At 35.6% G+C, this 25,942-nt stretch overlaps 1 protein-coding gene across 1 annotated transcript; it reads left to right on the top strand.

Annotated features, from left to right (window-relative positions):
- Positions 1-4,503: 4,503 nt before the first annotated feature.
- On the top strand, positions 4,504-7,338 carry irx3b (iroquois homeobox 3b). Its single transcript, XM_051099519.1, has 2 exons — positions 4,504-4,849; positions 5,696-7,338. Exons 1-2 carry the CDS (start codon positions 4,637-4,639, stop codon positions 6,569-6,571), a joined length of 1,089 nt encoding a protein of 362 aa, XP_050955476.1. The 5' UTR covers positions 4,504-4,636; the 3' UTR covers positions 6,572-7,338.
- Positions 7,339-25,942: the final 18,604 nt, after the last annotated feature.

Below are 25,942 nucleotides of genomic sequence, written 5' to 3'. Positions count from 1 at the left end.
CATCTGAAGATTGTTTGCTGTTATCTCACATAGGATTTAATTCTATAAAACACATGCGTTTTGCTATGCAAGCTGCTATAGGGAGGGAAGGCGAGGGGTCATTCTGAATATGGAGCAGAGACGGGGGGTCTGTCATGTTGAGTGACACATAAAGCCTCTGAATACTAAAATCTATTCTTGCATATTCGCACTGGACTGTGGACAATGTCAGCATTATACACTGGCAGTGAAGTCACACAGGGCCTTCACTTACAAGTGCGGGGAAGAAAACACACTGACAAAACCTGGAAATGGGTCTTTTTTATTGCTTAAAGGTTGCTTTTTTCATGTATACCTTTTATTTAAGTATTAATTTAGTTTCCAATTAAAGGGAATAACACCAAACATAAACCAGACTATACTGCTGATGTAAGAGCACAGAGCGTTAGCACTGAGATAACGTCTTGAAAGACGATTTGAGGTGAAAAGTGTCCTATTGTGTCAAGACTGCAATTTCTGACTTTTGATTATCAACTTTGGTTTAGAGCCTTTAACATGCCCTTAAAAATGACAGGATAGAAGTTTCCATTTGCTGTCTATTTACTTTTGTTGACAACAAAATCGTTTTTAAAATAATAATTGTGCAGTTATTTTTCATACTACTACCACATCAAAGTGAAACCACCTATCAAGCTCCAAAAAAGGACCAAAATTTAAGTTGTCATTCATTTTTAATCTTCTTAAACACACATGAAAACAGATTAAAATGTGATAGCTATGCCAGAGGGAAAATTTTCAGTGAATAATTAGTTTATTTTAATATTATTTATATAGTATTATAATATTTAATCATATTTTAAATTATTTTTATTTTTAGTAGGGCTGTCAAACGATTAATCGCATACAAAATAAAAGTTTTAATTTGCCTAATATATGTGTGTCTGTGTGTAATTATTATGTATATATAAATACAAACACATTCGTGCATATATTTAAGAAATATTTACAAGTATATGTATTCATTATAATTTTCATATAATTTATATTATATATAAATACAAATATTTTGTACGTAAATTATATATTTATCTTAAATACACACAGTACACACAGATTTATTAGGCAAACTCAGTTTTATTTTGTATGGGATTAATCGTGATTAATCGCTTGACAGCCCTAATTTTTAGTTCTCATTTTAATTCTTTGTTTAAATTTTAGTGATTTTGTTAAGTGTTTTTCTCTTTTTTATTCATGTTTTTATATTTATTTTAATTTATTTTAGCTAGTTGTAGATGTAATAATTGCTTTAACTTATTTTATATTAGTTGCATAAGACAACATTTCTAATTTTCTTTTACGTTTTTGTTACGTTCAAGTGTTTAATCTAATATTTATAAATTCTTTCATCTTAATTTAACATTTTTACAAAAAAATGTTTTAGTTTTAAATAAAATCAACAACACTTACATTTTTGTCTCTTCTTCAAAGACTTAGTGCATATAAGCTCAGTTCCACTTTTCTGTTTCTTTTGTATACTTTCAGAGCTCAAAAGTCTCCATTTACCTTCACTGTATGGAAAAGAGCAGCTTGGACATTCTGCTAAACACCTCCTATGGAAGAAGACAAACCATTACGAATTTAAACGTCGTGTTGAGGGCTTCTTGAAATATATTTCCTGTAATTGTCATCCGTTGTCATCAAGGGTGAAGAGGTATTACTTAAGTTGTTAAACAAGGAAGCGAGGCAATTAATATCGTCATAAGAAGCGCGCACAAAGATCTCCGCTCTCTCTGAGCTCGTGTCAAAGGCTTTGAGTCGCCGTAGCCTTTTACACAACTGTGCCGAAGAAGAAAGGGTAAAAAAAAAAAAAAAAAGAACCCTCGGCTCCATTTAAGTCTGATCCAAAGAGCTTACAACTGTAATTAAATCATTAAATTCTTGTCCATGCTTGACAGAGCAGAGAGAAATTAACTTCCCCACCAACCTCATTTTCTATTTGAACATGAAATAATGATTTTCTGCCAGTCTAATTACAGAGGCAACATCTGATCTGTGCTGCATCCGAGGGGGATTAACTCCAGCACAGGCATTAGAGCTCATTACCAGCTTGAGTGCAGAAATATTACATCTTGTAATTGGATGGAGAGATTTATATACTGATCCGGGACCAGTTTTTGGAATATTGCAATTACAAGCTTCATTGGTCAGCTACTTATCGAAACTTCGCAGGAAAACAAACTGCGGGAGCGTGCATTACATTAACCTGTGACCCTATACGCGGCCGCTCGACGCTTCTGTTAAGTATGAAGGGGAAATGGGCTTTTGCTGTCTCTTCAGGGTGGCTGAGCGCAGTGTATCTATTACTTAAGAATAACTGGCTGTGAAGTCATCCATTTGACTGCCATAAGGAGTCTGTTTCTCCCCGCTAAACGCGCGAAGAGAGTATTGATTCCTCAAGATTGCGGCCATTTGCCTGCTAAAATAAAGCAGGTGCAAAAGATGGCAGGCTAGGATGTTCGGATAATTCGCAAACACTATTTCTTTTTCGTTACCAGCCGACCAACCCGCTCCAGCGTGCAAATCGTTGCTGACAGGTCGAGCGCCGCGTCTAATCTCGCTAAAACAACCGGGCCGTCAGAAGCCCTGCGGTTATGAACTGGTTATAGTGACTCACGGTCCACCACGAGTCTGCAGTGATCAGTGCTGCTGAAGATGCAGCTGGTGATGAGCTCTTGATAGAAGGATGAATCTCAAAATACACCGACGATTCAGCAAGTTAATAAAGTCCTGAGAGTGGTTTGCCCTTTCCAAAGGCTCCTTCAGCAGAAAACGTTCATACATCATCTTGAGCAACGGCCAAATCAACATTTCTCGAAGACCAATATTACTAAATCCTTGATTCTGGAAAAAGAAGTTTTTAATAGCTCTCGTGGATATCTTTTATAGCTGTCTTGTTTTAAGAGCTTTGGTAAAACCAGTATCGTGTTATTACAATTACTTCACAGCTCGTTATTGATCCACCATAATGCAAAATCAATATGGATCTTTATTTTTTAATTTATTGTATAGATCTGTATTGAAATCACTGTTTATATATTTTTTTAATGTAACATTTTCAATCATTATATGTGACCCTGGACCACAAAACCAGTCTTAAATAACACGGGTCTATTTGTAACAATAGGCAACAATATATTATATGGGTCAAAATGATCGATTTTTCTTTTATGGCAAAAATCATTAGGATATTAAGTAAAGATCATGTTCCCTAGAGATATTTTGTAAAAAAAAAATAAAAATACCGTAAATGTATCAAAACTTAATTTTGGATTAGTAATATGCATTTCTAAGAACTTCATTTGGACAACTTAAAGGTCATTTTCTCAATATTTCAATTTATGTTATTCACCCTCAGATTCTAGATTTTCAAATAGTTGTTCTATCCTAACAAACCCTACATAAATGGAAAGCTTAATTATTTATATTATATATCATTTTTAAATACTTACCCTTATGACTGGTTTTGTGGTCCAGGGTCACATATAGTTTTAAATTTAGCAAATGTATTTACAGGTTATTTGTACATAAACCTGTGATTTTGCTCTTGCTATAAAGTTCTTATAGAAATAAACTACGACCTCATGCGTAGTTTGTTTTTTAAATGAGAAAAGCGTCATAAAAAGAATATAAACGAACGCGAATGAACCATTAAGTTTTTTCCTTTCTCGTTTTAATCTCCCATTTCTCTTAGAATATTTCACTGTCTTGTGTTTTACTCTGTGTTAGTTTAAGCACTTGTCGATGAATAGTGATATTATCATCTGCTTCGCCGGATAAAAACTCTTTTATAAAGCGGATTAGATTCTGTGAAATAAGATTTGAATAAACCGATGGAGATGTAATCTCAGCACTACATACTGTTTTCTGAGGACAGTAAAGCATCAATATGTCTCTTCAGGATTTATTTAATCTTTTCCTGGAATTTCAATATTGTATCTCTTGTTTCTCTGATTTAGTCTTAATGTTAACAAAAAATCTCGTTTAATCCATCGCAGTTTGCACAAATATTAGTTTTTATTATGAAGAATAACAAAAGCTCTTGTTTTTATTTATTTTTTTAATTGTTGTTTTACTGTTTATAATTTCCGTATTGCCGTATTTGTTTGCTTATTATATTTCTAGCGTTTAATTGTTATAATAATTTAGTCAAATTGTTTTAAAATTGTATTTATCAGTTTTATTAGAGATTTGGTCATTCCTGTCACGTTACGCAAAGTTTATTTCTTGTCTTGTTTCTGTTTTGGAACATGGTTATAATATTCAGTTGTGAAAATAAAGTTCGGTGATTGAACGATAATGGGAAATAAAGTCCGAAAATTATCGGACGACTACTCACATTATGTGTGTGAAAGAGAGAGAGAGCGAGAGAGCAAGCGAGAGAGTTTTCAGAGATGGGAGGGGCCTGAGAGACACTAGAAATGTCAATCACACGAGTGTTGTGAACAATCTCACTCAATCTGAATGTGACCTCAGTCCACCTCAGACCGGAGAGCGGCTTTAACTCTCACCGAGACTCTCCGTGAGTTTCCACTCAATCCTCCGTGTCAAAGGCGAGATCTGTGATTCTTTTCCATCGCTCGGACCTTTGGCAGCAAGCATGTCTATCCCGCAGCTCGGCTATAAGTACATCAGACCGCTGTACTCCACGGAGCGGCACGCGGCGGTCGGTGCGCGCGTCGGCGCGGAACTCAGCGCGTCGGGCTCTCTCTCCAGCGTCCTCTCCAGCATGTACGGAGCTCCGTTCGCCAACACGCAGGGATACAGCGCTTTCCTGCCCTATTCCAACGACCTCACCATACTCAACCAGCTGGTAAGTTCACGGAGAATAAACGTTTGAGTTAAGGAATATAATAGTCATTTGAATTCACAAGCATCTTTGAAAGTTTGAAATTAGTCTTCGTTTTTTATTCAAATAAAATTCTAATGACCTGTTAAATGCATTGTTTAAAAAAAAAAAAAGTTGTAAGTACCGAAAATAACTTTTCCGATTCTGTAGTTATTTAATTCACATGTACTGTCGCTTTTTAAAAACGCGCTAACAAAACAAAATGCGCTAAATAATCTATAATGAAGAATATCTAAAGATTTTGTTTCTTTCCTCCAAAGAACTATAAGTTCAGCTCACGAAGGGTTATTTTTTAAAGAAATTAGGATGTCTGTAAATTGGAAAATATGATTTCCTTATGGCATATTTAGTTTTATTACTGAAAACGTATGTGCAAGGCTTTTTAGATTGAAGAAAACGTTTGTCAAGGTCCACAAATGACGTTTAATTTAATTCTTATTTATGCAAATTAATAAAATGCGTTTAAATACATTTTCTTATCAGAAGATTCGACCATGTATTTTTTTCCTCGTTTTTTTTTTTTTTTTTTTTTCTTTTCTTTTCTTTAATCTTCCAAAGCAACTCAAGAACCCTTGAGGAATTAAAAACAAGTACTTTCAAATGACAAAGTCAAAATTACTATTTCATAAACTTATTTTTAAGGGTCCAATTAAACACTGAAAAAAATCTTTAAATATGGTTTTCTTTGTATGTTTCCTTGTGTTATTTATATATTTCACTATTGAATTTAAACAATTGTAGCAGTAAATAAGCACATACTTCTCTCAGATCCACATGTGCTCATATATACTTGATTTTTTTCTGTTTAAGGGCTCACAGTACGAGTTTAAAGACAGTCCTGGGATTCAGCATGCAGGGTTTCCTCACGCTCCCTTCTACCCGTACGGACACCAATATCAGTTTGGTGATCCGTCCCGACCCAAGAACGCCACCCGTGAGAGCACCAGCACCCTGAAGGCCTGGCTCAGCGAACACCGGAAAAACCCCTACCCCACGAAAGGAGAAAAAATCATGCTGGCCATTATCACCAAAATGACCCTCACTCAGGTGTCCACATGGTTCGCCAACGCCCGCAGAAGACTAAAAAAAGAGAATAAAATGACTTGGGTTCCCAAAACGAGAACCGACGAGGAAGGAAATGTGTATACGAGTGACAACGAGGACGGAGACAAGAGGGACGAGGATGAGGAAATAGACCTGGAGAACATTGACACGGAAAATATCGAAGACAAGCAGGATTGTGATTATCAGGACGATGAAAAATCAGTGTCTAAAGTTTCTGATTCTGAGGAATATGATGACGCGGGAGCTGAGAAGAGCTTTATGAATGATATTATGAAAGACAGAAGAGACACAAACTCAGAGGAGGGAGAGGAGGACCAAATCAAAAAGAGTCCGGCAGCACAAGAGCCCTCAGATAATGCGAGTCCACCTCAGAAACCAAAGATCTGGTCTTTGGCTGAAACCGCAACAACGCCGGACAGTCCCAAAAAGTCCTCGTGGATTCAGAGGAACTGTGATGCTCAGACAGTCAGGAATCCTCTCCATGTTCAAAACTGGACCAAAATGGCTTTTTCGGCCCATCAGATGGCTTTAACCAGCCATTACCTCGGACTTAAACACCAAACCACCTCAAACAGCCACATACATATGAAGCATGGAGAGCAGAGGACTCACAGCCTATGAAACAAATCACACATTTAAAGACTTTTTTCATGTTTTTAAAAGATTTTTCACTTGGAGCGTAACACTTATTATGAATCAGAGAAATATCCGGTTTCTACATAATGGATGCCCTGAATTTATAATAGATTAAAGCTGTCTATTAGCTCTTTAATTAAAATGAGATTATATTAGAATATATTTTATATTGCTGACTTGTAAACCTACATTTCATTGTGTTTAATTTGTTAGAATCATTTGATAAATCCTGTGCTTTTATCTGTAGGATGCCCAGTTTGTCTTTGAGTCTCACACTGCGGTCGGATTCAGACTTTACCTATTTAAAAACAAATAATGAATAGATTGTTCAATTACCGAATTAGTCACTGAGAGTGATAATAATTAATGGAGGAACTAGTGCCTATATGGGAATTTTAAAAGTCCTCTAATCATGTCTTAAAACACATACACATTCACAGCTTTGTTTGCATGAATTATGATTGGAGTAAGTGTTGCATCCACACCTTTGTCTTATTTTAGCACATCCGTTTTAAGGATTCGCAATAATATCATACCAGAATTTATGCTTATCTTCAAGAAGTGATTTGACTGTTATTAATTTTGTTGTTGGTGTGGTTTTGTTTCCCCAAATGCCTTGTTTTGTCACGTTGCATTTTATATGTCATGTTTTGTCTGAATATTTGAAATAGGGTAAAACAAAATAAATATTTCAAATGGTTTTGTAAATGAAATGAAAATGTACCTACTTGAAATATTGAAATATTGTACAAAGACATATATTTTGAATATTAAAATGAAATCACAATTGTCATAATGAACTTATTCTTTCTCGTTTTGACTCTTTTTCACTAGGTAAACATGAGAATTAATGGTAATGAATACAACATTAGTTCCTTGCAATATTCATAATCATATTTAAATGTACCTCAACCATAAAAAGCATCAAAAGAATTAAACAGATTTGTGTCATCAAACATTATTTTACACACATAATGGTTGTCCAGTGCCTAAATTTCAATGGACATCATATTTTCACATTGATTGACAGACGGAAAACTAAATCATTTTTGTCAAGCTACACTTGAGATGACAAAGTTTCCTTGAAGTTGTCATTTTGCAGGTTCAGGATTGACATGCTGTCACAGAAATAAATTGCTCTATTTTAGAGCGCCATCTGCAGGCAGCCAAGAGATCCCATTTTAAACGTTCACATTTCCTACTCTGCTTCAGGCCATTAGATCATAGATGTATGCAATAGTGCTGTTTGCTATGTCAAGCATCACAATTACTATTCCTCATAACTTAACAAACCCCTCATCCCTAGCACGTAGGCGAACCTGTAGCCTACAGATATGAATTATACCGCAAATCTTATGGCTTGTTGAGGAAAGCTGTCCTTTTGCTTTTCTAAATGATGATATATGATAAAACTATAGAATATCATAGAAACTTGAAGGTTGGGCATTTGACTTGTCTTGCTGTTTGTAGAACTGCATCTGTAATTAAACTAAAGTAATGATGATCAGGTCAAATTAAGTTTCTGCATTTAAACCACAACTATCTAAACATATGAAATATGTTAAAGATTAACCCTTTTGTGTTTGTTTGTGTGTATCCAGAGGACAGACGGCGCAGAGAGGGAGGCCGCGCTGATTTCATGCTTGCGTTCTGAGGGAAACGCTTTCACGCCACACAAAGGACCCTCGTCTGGATTGGGGGAGAAGGAGGACAGACTGAGGTCTCTCTCCATTCAGTGTTAAAATTCCTCACCCTGTTCCCACAAGGCCTTGTCACAGGAGTTACAGAACAATTATGGTAATAGATTGTTTTCTTGAGTAAGTATTAAAGCAAATGGAGAGGGGCCAGGGTGTTTACGTTCCACTCTACGGTCATTTTATACCTTTATATCTCACCAGGCCTGTTTTTGCTCAACTATGGCCGCAACTTGCTCTGAACTCTATTGGTAATGACGGAACTTGTGACCATAGTTGTTTTTTTTCCACAGCATGCTAACCATAGATATATATACACAGCAGAGGTTGTGTTAACCATAAATTGTCCGTCATTGATGGCATTTTATAATCAGTGACGGAAAAATCTGAAGGCCATCCGTCATTTTGACAGATTACACTGAGGGTGATTTATTGTAAATTGTAGCTGTAATTCCCAACCCATGTCTAGTTGGCAAGTGCAAGCAGAGCGAGGGATCCAGAACAAAAACGAAACTGTCACGAATGTTTGCCTATGTGTTTGATTGTGCTCAGGCAAGTACACAGAAGCTACAACGATCTATCAGCGCCAAAACGGTATTTATTGTTTTTCGTATCAAAAGTAACACAAAGCTTAGCCTATTGATATTTATTGGAAGGAAGGCGCACGGTGTACTGTTCATTCATCAGCTGAAAAAAAGCATAGACCAAAATATTGATTGGGATATAAGAATCAATACTGGGTCAACAAAATGAGAATCTGTTAAAAATGAGAAATCGTTTTATTTATTTATTTTTGTTTACCCAGCCCTAGCATATTTTGTTGTTTAAACACGGTGCTGTCGTCCTGTAGGTTCATGATTAAAAAATGAAAATGGGAACAAAAATAAAAGTAATTAAATGTGTTATTATAATTAAAATATGAAAATTAAAATGACGTATAATAATAGATTATGACAGAATTTTTACGACCCTGTCCGTCAAAATAATGGACAATGTTAAACAATTTCTAGCGCAACCTCTGATACACAGATACCTCATTCAGCCTCAGCTGACTGCTTTATACACTCAGCGTGTCCAATATCTTAGAATGGTCAACATTTCAGATGCTGTCATCACTCACAATAAAGAACAATGAGTTTTCGAAGATGCCAAAACATTGCAAAGCCTCTGGTTTTAAAGATTTAAATTCCTAAAGAAAAGGCATAAACTTTCACAGGAGAGAATGTTTATAATCAGTTCACTGCATTCATAAGAAGACAAGAGCAATTTGATTGTAAACTGTGCTCATTGTCTCCTGTCTTCCATTTGTATTTCCACAGCATTAAGGTAAGGTTTGTACAAAATTATGAATGAACCGCTCATTTTAAAATCTTCCTGGTCTACTCACATTTGTTACGACATTCACTTCAAACATTACAATGCTCATGATAAGTGGCAAGTTCTGTCATGAAACTTTAGGTGGTGCAGGCTGATGGGTCGTTAACGCAAACTGATTATATTCACAGCATTAAACTACTTGGCACAAGCTGATTGGTTCATGTTGCATATCCAGCCAGTGAGCTTGCTACTTTACTTTTAAATAGCTGGTTACTGTTCACTAGAGCATTTCGTAGTATTTCGTAGTTCCTCTGAAACCCTCCACCTCCCCAGCTCCACCTGTATTGATCTGCTATGGATTATTATATATGTGTCTTATACAGCAGCAGTATGTCTTAAATATCTGTTCTGCCAAGACTAAATACATTAACATTTCATGTCCATAACCACGTTAAAATCTTCCGAGAGTTGTCCAGCAGTGGAGAGAACTCAAGGAGCGGGAAGGGCTCGAATCGGAGGCCGAGGTTGCATTGTTTCTTTTTTGATAAGTGAGTAACGTTGAATTTGCTAGTTTCACACAATTTATCTGTGTTGGCTTTGCTTGTTTTGGTTGTGTACGTACGTGTAGGGCAGAGATATCAAAATAGGGGTGAAGTCTTGTTGGGGTAGGAGCATGTTTGTTTTGGTGCTTTCAAATATCAACATCATTTGGCAAAAATTGCTAAGTGCACCTTTAACCCTTAAATGCATGACTGTTTCGCCAATCATTCTTACATATTTGGCTCTTTAGCGACCCGGACCTTTATATCCAGCACGGATGAATCTCTAACTTCTACATTAGCAAAAAACTCTCTTGATATTTTAAGAACAATTACAGAAGAATAAAATAAAGCCTATTTCATTAGAAGGGTTCAGTTTGAGCAGATGAATGTACCATCGCCGTCATCGCCACAGCGCACTTCCACAGTACATTCAGCATCTGGCTCATATTCGCGACTTCAACCATATTCGCAAAATGTTGTTTTCACTGACTTTAAAATCAATAGTTTGATCACTGGCAGCTTATTCACCAAATCCACCATCAAATAACAGTGACATTTATATTTTATTGCATACAGTAATTGCTCTGCAGTATAGCCATTCAAACCAATTCAGTTTTTGCTGATGATATTTAAAACATCACATCATTACTGTCTATCAAACAGTGCCACCTCGAGCAATAAAAGTGAATTGCATGTATTTAGTCATCATATATTTTACATATATTTACACACCTAGGGCCTCTAGTGACCCTATACACTTTTTAGAAAAATGAATCAGAAAACAGACATTCTTTGATATTTTATTATTTTTTTCTTGTTTTATTGTTTATAATGAAAGCTGATGTCAAAGGGAGAGGGTCATAAATAAGGTCCTGGGTCGCTAAAGACCCCAGGTATGCATTTAAGGGTTAGTAGAATACATCATCCGGCCAGGCTGCAGCATACGGTCTAGCCGCAGAAAGTTCAAATAATTTAACGCATCTAAAGCTGTAATTAGATCCGATATTTTCACATACGCATATGTTTGGAACTCCACACACTGGAAATGAATGCTGGTCTGTCGCTTGTTGTTTGTTGGAGATGGTGGAAAGGCAGCATTACTGAAATATATAGTAGAAAGCCCAAAAAGATTTACGTTATTTAAAAAAAATCACATTTTATACATATTTTGGACTATTGGGGCTGCAATTATTTCAATGACGTCAAAAGGTTGCACTACCTGTTGCTGTTTTTACCACAGCACAACTTGTAAAATAGAATACTGATACAATGTCATATTGTGCGGATTTTAGTTTTCATTTAGTTTTTTTAGTAATTTTCAGTCAATGCAAGTTGTCAATGCAAGTCTTCTTCCTTTCCTAGCGATAAGAAGAGGAGAAAAGAATAGGAAGATGCGTGTGGAGGAATAAAACTACCTAAAGACCCACATCTTTGTTCTCTCCATTTTAGTCCTGATGCCTTGGAGGGTTTTAATAGACCACAGCTACTGAAAGTGCTTACAGGTGGCAATGGATATAAGTGTAGCCTTAAACCAAATGGTGTACCATTGATTTCCCCAACAAGGTGTCTAAACGCCCGATATCGAGTGAAATCCACAATGAAAAACTCCTTCAAGGGCTGCGGTATCAAGACAAGCGTCTGCATGTTTACATCCTGTCAGGATGGCATCTAGCATTTCTTGTCTCTGCCATTTGTAAGCTCTTTAAGTAACTGTGGTCATCATATCGATATTCTTTTCTGAGTTACATTCTGAGTTGTGGTAAAAATAAGTAAAAAATATCAACAGATAGCATCAATAGCTCACCGTGTGCAACAGTTTGATGTCATCAAAATAATAAAGGCGCCCCCCATAATCCAAAATATGTATCAAACTGGATTTTTTAAAATAACGTAAATGTTTCATGGGTTTTCTACTACATATTTCATTAAGAGACATCATGTATGCTACATTAATCTATACATGTCTTAATACCCGGGGGTTCCTTTTAAAATCTGACAGGAAATGTCTTGCTGATGAGTAAATGCTCTAAAAAATATGAAAACTCATACATTACATAGACATATTTGCGATGTACATGTGCTATCAGGGCATATAGTGTGCAAACCACCACTTAGAACATGCTAGCAACCTCATAGCTTGCTAACCACATGCTAGCAATTGCATAGCTTGCTAACAACCACTCAGAACACCTTAACATCATCCTGACAACAGCCGTCAAAGCTCAAGTGGGTAAAAGACACTTGCAATTCTTTCCAAAAACGTAAAAATCTAGGCCTTAGCTTTGCCTTTGACAGATTATGAATGTGAAGATGTCATAGCTTTTAGGTTTCAGTTCATATTGTACACAAATCAAGTTTTATACTTCTGATCAGCTGAAAGGAGTGTGATGCGTGACTGTACACCAGCACAGTAGCATAACCCTGAAAACAACTGCTCTGAATGTTCTCACTGCTCTACCATACCATCATTCTAGACCAAAATTTAGACCCACAGTGCGAACTAATAAGACACAACTTCACCTGCATCTGAGAAAATGTGCTGGCAGTCATCTAACATGACGGCGCTAGTTTCAACATGATGGCTGCCGGCCAGCGCGAGTGAATAAGTAATACAATGATAAATCTTCAATCCTCAAAGTCAATCTTCAAACTAAATTTATGAGTTTGACAAATAGTTTTCGTTTGTGTAGCTCTATTGCCTCAAGATTATATCATGTTCTATCTATCTATCTATCTATCTATCTATCTATCCATCTATGTAAGAAAGTTTGCTTGTTTGTTTACAAAGTGATGATATATTGGATTTAACAGGACATATAATACTGTAAAGTATATGCATAGCTGACTTTACCATAAAATATAACATTTTTGGTCTCTACAATAATTGTCTATCCATCTCTCTATTCATGAACCATAATGCACCAGGCTCCACCTAAAACAACCCTCTCCACCTCATCATCAGAGCACTGTAATATCCACACACAAGTCTTTGTGGAAACTCCCATGACCTTGAGAAATGTGTGAGACCTAAGATCACTCACTGATTAAATAATCAAACATCCAGAATAGGACTTCCGCACTGGGCCGCTCCCCCACAGGACCATGGGAAATCGCATGGCTAATACAATTTTACAGGTGGATTCACAGGAAGATTGGAACGTAATTACCAGTATTAAAATGTCGACCTCTATGAATTCCCCGGAGTGCCGCTCACCCTGACTTCAGGATGGACTCGGTATGTGTTATATTGAAAGAAAATATACAGTTGTTGGGATCTGGGGTTTGGTATAAACATATCTTACACGGATGAACAGATGATCGTTTAAAATAGAGGAAAGCAAACAGCGCATGGGATATGGGGTCAAGCGGTTAAATCCACATCCAAAATGATTAAATGGCTTGAAATCATGTTTTCATCAGTGACATTGCAGTTTTCATGGGTTTCACTGCAAATCTTTATCAAACAACTCCCATGACTGACCGGACGTAAATGGGTGTATCCTCAACTTTGACACTTTTTTGTCCCAGGGGTTGATTTTTATTAAGTTGAGTTTTATTTATTTTTCTAATATGAGGGTCATATCTTGGAAACTTTCACTATGCTTTCATTATATATTATGATTTATTTCAGATTTGTATTGCTTTACCATTGTCTCAGCCCTACACTTTCAATCTTATGATATAAATGTGAATTATTACATGTCTAAAACGGTCATTCTTGGGCAGGTCTTGTGTTTCACTAACCCACAGATCAGATTTCATATGCCTTCGTGACAGACAAATATATACTTCATTGACCTATTTACGGAATGTGATCATTACAGTCATCAGTAGAGTGAATTAAATCTAAAACCTTGCGGTCACTCCTTTCACCGGCCTGTTTAAATAGCACCAGGATGAGAAGGCCACATCTCTCCCAGTGACCCACCACATGTGTCCTTCACTGGGCTAAGGGTGAGGTGTGATGACCGCTGGAAAATCATTCCTGGTTCTTTCACTTTGCCAGCTCACACACACTCTCTAATGAAACACCAGACCGGCAGCGCAGGGAGCTGGTGAGCTCAGCTCTAACTAACGCAATTGTTTCTACACACAACACACACACCTACATCTTTGTCTAATGGCGTGGGATTGTTTACAACATACAGTATATCTACTGGGAAAATCATGTATGAATAACTTGTTACAGTTGCGCATTATATTATGAGAACATTCTATAACAACTATATTTTATATTGTATTATTTTACAGTAACAATTTAAATCATTGCTTCCGATTTCCTCATACGTCAGGTAAGAGACTATACAATTCTTTTTTTTTCTGCCGAGCTGTAGAGAGACAGGTTTTCTTTGGTTCAGACATCTGAAAGACTGTTTAAAATAACTGTTTGCCTCCCCTGGCCCGGGATGTCAGTATAGGTAAGAGTTTGACTGACAGGTCAAAGCTGAAGATAGAGCCTTGTGGCACTCTATACTTCACTAGTTTTAGGAAAGGTTAGAACAGAGAGTAAATACGCTTTCATCAGGAGAGAGAGACTCTTCCATTCTGCACGCCCAATCATAACATCTTGAGGAATTTTACTCATAAATATGTTAACACACAAGCACCATCAAAATCAGTTCACTATCTTGGTATGAAACTGTAAGCAATGTTAGACATGAGAACTACAACTGAGAGCTGAGAAAAGTCACTGCTGAGCAAAAAGGCTTAAGTATTTCCTTGTGTTCAGATTCAAAGTTTGTTCATATGTATTGACGTTTACCTCAATCACAGAAGTACACATGTACAACCAAGGGCAGCTAAACAAAAGCATCAGTCTGAAGATCAGGATAGGAGATGAGAAATCTCTACAGACTCTAAGAGGGCACACAGCCCTTAGGCTATGCTTTAGCCAGACCTACAGCTGTAGAAACACCATCTCTACACACGTAAATTAAATATGAAGACATTCAGTTGGAAAGCCCAGAATTCCCTTTGACTAGATTCTCTGTATTAGGTATCCACACTCTGAATGATCAAATATATTCCGTTTGATCAAACGTAAAAGGATTCTTTTTGGTTTACTTTGGAAATATTTGAAAAAGTTTGGTTTAGTGTAGTTTAGGATAGGATAGGATAGGATAGGATAGAATAGAATAGGATAGGATAGGAAAGAAAAGGGAAGGCCTGGAAGAGGAAAGGGGGAAAGAAAACAAAGGAGATGTGAAAGGAAAGGAAAGGAAAGGAAAGGAAAGGAAAGGAAAGGAAAGGAAAGGAAAGGTTTGTAACTAAAAGGAAAATGGAGGAAGGAAAAAGTGGGATTGGTTGAAATTTGGTTTGGTTTGGTTAAATTTGGATTGGTTTCATTTGGTTTGGACAGGTTTGGAAAGGAAAGGAAAGGAAAGGAAAGGAAAGGAAAGGAAAGGAAAGGAAAGGAAAGGAAAGGAAAGGAAAGGAAAGCTTTGTAACTGAAAGGAAAATGCAAGATTGCAAAAATGCTGGGAGAATGCAAAATTGCAAGAATGCAAAAAAATGGGATTGCCTGTGATTTGGTTTGGTTTAATTTGGACTGGATTCAGTTGGTTTGGAAAGGTTTGGTTTGGTTTTGAAATTAAATTAAATTAAATTAAATTAAATTAAATTAAATTAAATTAAATTAAATTAAATTAAATTAAATTAAATTAAATTAAAGGAAAGGAAAGGTTTGTAACTGAAAGGAAAATGCAGGAAACAAAAATGGGATTGGCTGTGATTTTGTTTGGTTTAATTTGGACTGGGTTCAGTTGGTTTGGAAAGGAAAGGAAAGGAAAGGAAAGGAAAGGAAAGGAAAGGAAAGGAAAGGAAAGGAAAGGTTTGTTTCTAAAAGGAAAATGCAGGAAGGAAAAATGGGATTGGCTGTGATTTGGTTTGGTTTGGTTTGGTCTGGTTTAGAAAGGAAAGGAAAGGAAAGGAAAGGAAAGGAAAGGAAAGGAAAGGAAAGGAAAGGGTGAAAAAAGAACATATTTCCAAAGGTAAAGTAAACCAGTGTGACCAGTCAAAATGCTATATGCTAAAGAATTAAAAATATGTCTGTTTATACATTATCATTTGAGAAAACAAACATAATCCACTTCACTTTGGTGAACTCTATCCCACTCTGAAGGAGACGGTGGTACTTAGACTGACGGACCGAGTTCAGGGTGTATCCACAGCGGGATGTGTTTTATTTATTTCTTGAACTCGGGGGCAGGTGAGGGAGGGTGTTTGTCAGGTGAATGAGAAGAGAGGTATTGAAGTGTATGAAATATTCAGCAAAACAGTAATGATTCCCCTGGACAAAGCAAAGGGAGGTGGAGGAGCAAAAACCGAGGCTGGAGAACAAGAGAGGGGAAATACAAAGAGATCCCATTCTCTCTTTTTTTTTCTTGAGGAAAAGACTGACAAAAGAGCTGAAGTGCCAAATAGATTCCTTTCAAATCCATCTATGGCTTTCTCCAGTGGCATCAAAGTACACCGCTGCTTATGATTCAGGACTGTTTGAAAGCGCTCAACAGAGGGTAATAAATGTGAGAAGATGGTATTGTAAAAATCATCTCTCAGGGACAGTCAGAAATGTGTCTGAGAAGCTGTGCAACTCCAGTCACATTCATATTTATGAATATTATTATTATAAAGCACAAATGCAGTTTGGCAGACTGTACTTAAAAGATTGCACAAATAGCCATTCACAAGAGATATAAAGAGCGAGTCTCGCTTAGACCCTCTTTAAATAAAGTCTATCCCATCATGCAACAACCTCCACAAATTGTTATTAATTTGAAGATCTTTACTTATAGACCTAGGAAATAGTTTACCCAAATAAAGCTAACATCAATAAATAAAAAGGTCTCCCATGTCACAGTGGGAGCAGATGTTATATTTATCTCATGTTTAATTGACTGTATAATATTTCTGTTTGGATCAGTCAGTTAAAAAGCACTGGTTGAGTTATATTACTGTGGCCTCTACAACAATATCAACTAATGATGTATTCATATTAAAATTATAGCCAATAATAATAACAACAAGCGGGAAGATGTCGATATCAATACTATTTCATATAATGGCTTAAACTGATACCAATAATCATACAAATTATTTGCTTCCAATACTGGCCTATGATGCTTAATAATAATATTAATACCAATTTTCCTCTTTTCAAAATTGACCTAAAAATAACAATATCAGCAGATACTGATATCTTCACCACTATAATATTTAAAAATAAGTTAATTAATAAAAAAAATAGCTTTAGTTTTCATTAAAAAGGCTTGAGTTTCAGTGACTGTCAATGACTATATCAATACTGGTTGATAGTTCAGTTTCACAGTATTATTATGAATTATTATTGCGAAGCCTTGTGTTTGTAAATATTTATTTATTTGCTCATTTGCTTCCTAACAGTAAATTAACATTGCATGAGCTTACAAGTCACTAGTTAGTTATTCCAACATTTGGAAAGATATGCAAAGTCACTGATTTTCCATGAAACCAAAGCAAACATATGACTGAACAGGTAGAGTCATGCATAATCTTTGAGACAAGTAAAAATACACCATGACTATTAAACGCCAACCTTGCTGAGTGCCATTAACATCTGCAGCTCCGAAATATTGACAGCTGAAATAACTGAGAACTCACTGAACCTTTAAAACCAAGTAGTGGACCATTGACTTTTACAACGAGCCAGATCACAGCTTTGTCAGGGTGAAAGCAGTGGGAATGTCTCTGGATCTCAGCCTGGTTGAGTTATGACCTGACACGGCTTCAATCACCTGCCAATAAAACAGACAGAGAGCGCTGGAGTTGGATTACAGGTGCTGATGTGTAGACACATTTATCTGTTTTTAACAGACATAAGACTGAACATACCCTGAGGCACATCGCCATAGGAAGAGAGGGCGATGAACCGAATCAAGAAGGGTCAACAAAGTCTGAGTCATTACCCACAGAATGGACACAAATGTGTTGAGGTTGTGGATGTGTGATCTGGAGAAGAAATTCCACAAAATCATAAAGAAAAAAAAAACATGCTAGTGATATGGGGTATCTACAGCTGAAACCAGAAGTTTACATACGCCTTGCAGAATCTACAAAATGTTAATTATTTTAACAAATGAGGGATCGTACAAATTGCATGTTATTTTTTATTTTTTTTATTTAGCACTGACCTGAATAAGATACTTAACATAAAAGATGTTTACATATAGTCCACAAGAGTAAATAATAGTTGAATTTATAACAGTGACCCTGTTTAAAAGTTTACATACACTTGATTCTTAATACTGTGTTGTTACCTGAATGATCCACAGCTGTGTGCAACAATGACTGTATGATTTTGAGATCCATCTTTTCATGCTGAGGACAGCTGAGGGACTCATATGCAACTATTACTGAATGTTCAAACACTCACTGATGCTCCAGAAAACACAATGCATTAATAGCCAGGGGGTGAAAACTTTTTGAATTTGAAGATCAAGGTAAATTTAACTTACATTGTCTTCTGGGGAACATGCAAGTATCTTCTGTAGCTTCTGAAGGGCAGTACTAAATGAAAAAAGAAGAAAAATATATTAGGGCAAAATAAGAAAAATTTACACATCTTCATTCTGTTCAAAAGTTTTCACCCCCAGGTTTTTCCTTCTCAAACATCAGTGAGTGTTTGAATCTTCTGTAATAGTCGCATATGAGTCCCTCAGTCGTCCTCAGTGTGAAAAGATGGATCTCAAAATCATACAGTCATTGTTGGAAAGGCTTTAAATACACAAAAATGCTGAAAAACCAAAGAATTTGTGGGACCTGAAGGATTTTTCTAAGGAACAGCAGACAGTTTAACTGTTCAGGACAAACAAGGGACTCATGAACAACTATCATTAAAAAAAAAAAAAAAACACACAAAAAACACAGTGGATCATTTAAGTAACAACAGTATTAAGAATCAAGTGTATGTAAACTTTTGAAATCAGCTATTATTTTCTCTTGTGGACTATATATAAATATCTTTTATGAGAAATATCTTATTCAGGTCAGTACTAAATAAACAATATCATGCATTTTGTATGATCCCTCTTATTTTGGTTAAATAATGAACGTTTTGCCGATTCTGCAAGGTGTATGTGAACTTCTGGTTTCAACTGTAAATGTAACAAATCATGTAAAAAAAAAAAAAATCACCTTTTATTGGAAAATTAAACAAATTGAACTGCCTTAATCTTTTCTATCAAACTACATTTTAAAATCACCTGTCAATTGTAGTGATTATGTAGTCAAAACATCTGGTAGTGTGGGTTATTCAGGAAATGTATGCACTCACTGGACCTCTGTAGGCTTCTCGTAAATACTACTGTGCATTGTGTGTGTTATTTTTTGACAGACATCGATGTTGTGACATTTAATTGATGTGGGTTTGAAAACCGATGGATTGTAAGATAACAATTATTTATTTCGTAGCCAGCAACTAGTATTCAGTGACGTGATTGATGCCTGTGAGTGTGTTACGTCAATGTTTTTAATTCGGATATTCCAACCGACAGCAAGCCTAAGGTTTTGACAGACGTGATAATGTGTGCGAGGGCTGAAAATATGTTTGATTTTTAGGTATTATGAAACATGCTGGAGACATTTGAATGCATGCATTTTGTGCAGTACATTATACTTATTTCATGGAATGAAGTTTATTTTCTGGCTTAAATAAATTACATGTTACTCAGACGTTGACATGTTTGGCTAATCAAAAATATCACATTCAGTTGTTGCAAACTCATTGGCTTTTTTAAAATCAAGTCTAGGAAAGGAGTGATTTTTATTGTCTCTGATAACAAAAATCTTTTATTCGCAGACACGAAATTGCAGATCCTGTTGTAAATAATAGTGAAAAATCTCCTGTTAAAACGTATAGCCTTTATATAAACTTATATGGACCACAAAACCAGTCATAAGGGTCAATTTTTTAAAATTGAGAATTATACATCATCTGAAAGCTGAATAAATAAGCTTTCCACTGATGTATGGTTTTTTAGGACAATATTTGCCCAAGATACAACTATTTGAAAATCTGGAATCTGAGGGTGCAAAAAAATCAAAATGTTGAGAAAATCACCTTTAAAGTTGTCCAGATGAAGTTCTTAGCAATGCATATTACTAATCAAAAATTAAGTTATGATATATTTACGGTAGGAAATTTACAAAATATCTTATATATATATATAAAATAACATGATCTCTACTTAATACTTAATAAGAGAAAAATCAATAATTTTGACCAATACAATGTATTTTTGGCTATTGCTACAAATACACTTGTGCTACTTACGACTGGTTTTGTGGTTCAGGGTCACAAACTTTATATAATCTTTGAATCATGTCTGTTTAGTTAGCTAATTAGTCAGTTAGTTAGCTGAATTAATCTTTTACTTTTACTTTGTGGTAGTAAAAACAGTGCCAAGAAAAGATAATAAAAGATTTATTATAAAAGAAATGAAAATGAAGATTTTAAATAAAAAATAACACATTAAACAATTCACAATCTTACATTATTTAGATATTCTGGTACCTTAGAGTAACTTCACATTATGGAAGTTGAAGTATGTCAAATATTGGTTGGATGGTTTACAAAGGCAGAATGAGTTATTACATCCACCCAGTTGTCATATACATTGGCAGAACATTCGAGAACATCATTTTTACCATGGTAGCAAAGAGCTGAAGCCCATCTGTGTATCACACTAGCTGACCTCAGTCGAATGTGACACAGAGGAGAAGGAAGGCAAATCACAGGATGCAAAAGATACAAAGCGACAGGAAATCATTACAGACGTTGGTGGTGTGAATATTTGATGAGAAGGGATTTGACATGCTCGGGGTGGATGAGCAGAAACAACCGCACGTATTAGGAGAAGGTGAAATGGAAAATATAGTCTTAAAAGACCTTGTCCAATCGCTGTGGGGGTCTCTGACAGCGCCGCAAAATCTACATAATTTGATCAATAACAACAGCAAAGTACCTACATAGTTTCAAAACTAATAGAACTTTCAAATATGCTGTTCGAGTAAGCATAGTTATTTAATCAATAACGTACAACTTTTTTACAATATAGCACAGCTTTTGGGTTTTAAAAAATATTTATTATCAACACAGATTTGCATTATTGTGTACATTTTTTTCGTAGGGGTAAGTATCACCATAGAGGGTCTTTTTAACCCTCACAATACTCGAAAATGTTGATCTTACCCTTTTAACTGTCACCCGTCCCCTCAGTGTTTTACTTCAATAAAGTAAACACAAATTTTATTTACATTTCATTATTTACACATTTACGAGCACGTAACCCAATCCCTGTCCCTAAACCTACCATTTGTCAATAAAACACAAGATATAACAAGCAGATACAGCTACAGTCATAATTTATTCAAAAAGTATTAATATTCCAAATCTTCCGAGGCAAAACGATTGATTTGTGAGAGGAATAGAAGCAATCCATTTCCGTCCGCCATAAAGCTCAGTCTGTTTGTGCATAAATAAATTCAAAAAAGGCCGCCCGCCAGAAGAAGTGTTATGTCAGTCTTGGTTGTGAAATGCCATTGGCTCTTGTGTGTCTAGTGACCGACTGCGTCATGCTAATGTTCGGGAGTATCTTTCTGAATGAGATGTGAGCGCGTTAACGGAGAAGTCCACTTCCAGAACAACAATTTACAAATAATTTACTCACCCCATTGTCATCCAAGATGTTCATGTCTTTGTCTTCAGTCATAAAGAAATTATGTTTTTTGAGGAAAACATTTCAGGATTTTTCTCCATATAATGGACTTCACTGGTGCCCCGAATTTGAACTTGCAAAATGCAGTTTAAATGCAGCTTCAAAGGGCTCTAAATAATCCCATCCGAGGAAGAAGGGTCTTATCTAGCATAACTATCGGTCATTTTTTTCGAAAAATAAAAATTTATATACTTTTTAAGCACAAAAGCTCGTGTAGCACAGGCTCAGGGATGCGTGTTCACGATGCTATGAATTAGTGATGGGTTGTTCTCAAACGATTCATTTATTTTGAACGAATCTTTAATGTGACTCGGGAAGAACGAGTCGTCTCGGGGAGTGATTCGTTCAGTTGCGCATGCACGACATCCTATTAGGTTCTGTACTGGAATTAGTTCACCTGTTTCGAGTCTTAAAGTTTTTCGAGTTGTTCGTTCATCTTATGGGGCTGTCACGTGATGAACGAACGACTCAAACGCGAAAACTTAAGATAAGAGGTGAGGTGAACTAATCATAGACTAAAGACCCAGGTAAACAATGAATTAATCTTTTCTGTTTCTTATAGCATTACAGTTTTGTCTTGTTTCTCGTGTTTTACTTTCTTCTTTGCATAAAGATATAGTGTGGCTTCAGACTCGGAATGCAACACGACTTGTCTGTGATGTTTTTATGCTGCTTGTTTATGGTCAGTTTCTGCAATAAATACCTGTGACTGTACTTATATTTGCCTGTTACGTGTTTTATATTGTTCAGAAGTGAGTAAGTTTGTTAAGGGTGGGTTTAGGTGCTCCAATGAAAGTATAAATTTATAGAAAATTATTAATATGTTTACAAATTTATGCAAACCAATAAATTAAGGCAAACAACTCAAATCAATGGAGGACCCTGCACGTCCAAAAGTGACACTAAAGGGTCCTGACCAAGCATCAGTATGTGAACGAGTTAGGAGGGAGAACGTGTTGCAACTGTGACTAGCTAATTAGTTAGTCAGGTTGTTGAAGAGAATTTGGTATATTTAAACTTACATATTTTGACAGTACTGTATTATAATCACTTCTGGCATATTTTAATATTTTATGCCAACAGGGTGGACATATTAAGCTTTGGCAAAGCAAGTAAGCAAACTCATATGAAGAAAATTTGACAATTTAAAAATCACCAACTTACTCATCTCAGCTGTTGAAATTCCCGCTACTGAAGACACAAAAAATCTGTTGTCACTAAAGGGGACGGCCTTTTATTAAAGGGGTGGAATCCCCAATACGACAGGGTGGACAACCATTCAAGGGACACGGACAAACTCTTACTTTTTTATTAAATAAAAATATTGTTTTTATTACTAAATTATTAATACACTCAAACTGAGTAATCTCTTATTTAACTAAATATTAAAAGGAAAACAAAATGTAAAAATGTTATGATTCGACTATTCTACTCTCAGTCAAATTTAATGAGCAGTGCATGGAACATAGTGAAATAACACACATCCTCTCCCACAAAACTAAAAAATAATCTAGAAAATGTATCTAAAGAGCCAAGTAATGCTTTTGTTACGAATATAAAAACTTACCCTAATATTACACACCCTTTCATAGTCATTTTTATGTTAAGCTTTCATGGCAAATGAGACACCAAAAGGCACCCTGCAGTTTGTCTTCTATCACAGCTTACAATGTACATATTCTTGTTTGAAAACACATTTTCTGGACTATTTGGACTAACTGGATTAACTTTTTTGTATTTATTTTTGGTGACGCTAGGTAACACTAAATGTCACACTTATTATTAAAAAAGTAAATTTATTTAAAAGAAAAATATCTGTTTGACATGTAAGCTCAGGGCCATGTGTTGCTTTTCACAATAATATATCACTTTATTTATATATTTTATGTGTTTTGTTTAGCCTTTTTATTCATTAGTTTTAAGTTTTTTAGTTTTAGTTATTTTAGTACTTCAAATTAAAGTAAGCAAAAAATAGAAATGTTGCTTTGGCAACAAATACATATATTTTCTTAGTTTATTTTCTTGTAAATAATACTTTTTTTATGATTTTAGTGTTACTTTTTTTATTTTAATTAACAGTAATAACCCTAGTTTGCCAAAATTTGTAGCAAATTTTGAGTGAATATTGTATAATAATTATACATGTTCCAAAATGTACAAAATTTATTATTATTATTTTTTATAATAATTATATGAAAATAGTACATAATCTTCCAACAGCCCTGGTAAAGGGTTAATGCAGGGTTAATGCACATTTTATTTTATTTTATGAATAATTATTTTGTAAAACAAATGTTTGTTCAAATTTTCTTCCATTGTGTTTTTATTGTTTTTTTGTTTTTTTTGTTTTGTTTTGTTTTGTTTTGTTTTGTGTTTTTACTTTGTTTTAACTGTACACTACAAACTGTTTACAGCCAACAGTTAAAAGTTAAAATTAAAGTTAAAATAAAAAACTGCATTGCTTGTTTAAAATATTCTTTATTAATTTCTAACAGATTCAATTTTTGTAATTAACAGTTCCAAATGTGCCAAATTTAATTTACTATGTTTATTTTATTTTATTTTATAATAATTATATGAAAATAGTACACTTTATGTATATTACCATTACCATTAAATACTATTGAGACTAATATGCACTGAATATGAACAGACATTGTAACAATATACTGAACACTGGTGTGTTTTATTTCAAATGTTGACCAGTCAGCATCAAGGCCTGAAACTGTCTTTTGTATGTTTTGTGCAACTCTAAGCCTGTTATTAGACAATGTTTATGCACGTGTCAGATTGATTGTCTGAATATAGGTAGTATAATTCTCCATTTATCATGCGCTTATTAGAACTCGGTGTGTAATATTGCATTCGCTGAGGCCTCAACAGTCTGTCCTGAAGCCAGCTCCTCTGACATCCTCTGATAGGACGCTTTTCTGCTCTGGCAACAACAGCCCGAGAGCTCGCAGCTCCTTAATGACTTCAAAACTCTGCGAAGACAAAAACATCTTAAACAGGGGAGAAAAATATGACAGCACAAGACAGGACGCAGCGCCTGGCAGTCGTCTTCGGGTCTGCCGGTGAGTGATGCTCTGTCACTCATACAAACGACTGCCATCATCGCCCAAGTCCCAGCGAGCCGCATTTCCTTCTTTATCTAATAGAAAGTAATGACACGTACAGCCTGCCAGGCCTCTTTGGCAGCCGTCGGGCCCTCTGGGGAGACATTTTGCATCTCTCGTCGCAATAAGAATAAACGCATAGGGGAGTCTATTTGGCTGAGCGTGATGGCTAGCTCTTCACTTATCGCGGCTCAATAAATCTCCATGCCGCAGCCAAGAGATGCGAGTGGTTATCGCATCACGGCAGAGCCCACGCCACACTTGCCCACATGACTGACGGCTCCGCGCATCGCCGCAAATTATTTATCAAAGCGGAGGGAGGGGAGGGGTGATGTGATTTAGCCAGACAAGAAATAAAGAAAATCGAAAAATAAAAGAATTACGGAAATGGGGAAATGAAAGGCGGCACAACGAGGCAAAACAAATGAACATCTATGAAGTCTGTCGACCGGCGTAAGAAAATAAGAGGGAAAATTAAAACTTGTCGAGTTCAAATAAGCCTTTGAGTAGCACAGTTGGTACTTTTTTGTAAACTGAACTTTCAGAGACAATAATGAGGTTAATAGCATTACATTTCTTTGCTTAAAATCATTAGAATGACTGTGGCAGACTGATAAATCGGCCAGGCACTGTGGCGTTTATTGGCGGAAGAGGTCATATCAGTTTCATTTCCAAAATCTGACAACAGATTGGGATTAACAGAAAGGGTTAATACACATTTTATTTTATTTTATTTTATTTTTTATGATTAAATATTTAAAACATATTTATTTGTAAAAACAAATGTTTGTTTAAATTCAGCCATTTTCTTCCATTATGTTTTTATAGATTTTTTTGTTTGTTTGTTTGTTTGTTTTGTTTACTAGATTGTTACACTATAAACTGTAAACACCTAGCAGTTAGGATAATAAACTATATTGATTGCTCGAAATAT

This window comes from Labeo rohita, chromosome 25 (assembly GCF_022985175.1).
Source record: "Labeo rohita strain BAU-BD-2019 chromosome 25, IGBB_LRoh.1.0, whole genome shotgun sequence".
Classification (NCBI taxonomy): Eukaryota; Metazoa; Chordata; class Actinopteri; order Cypriniformes; family Cyprinidae; genus Labeo; species Labeo rohita.
This window is presented reverse-complemented; position numbering and strand designations above follow the sequence as displayed.

Excerpts from the sequence above, each read along its gene's own strand:
- irx3b (XM_051099519.1), top strand. The coding sequence starts at position 4,637 with ATGTCTATCCCGCAGCTCGGCTATAAGTACATCAGACCGCTGTACTCC. Across the intron at positions 4,850-5,695 it reads TCACCATACTCAACCAGCTG|GGCTCACAGTACGAGTTTAA; the intron begins GTAAGTTCACGG and ends TTTCTGTTTAAG.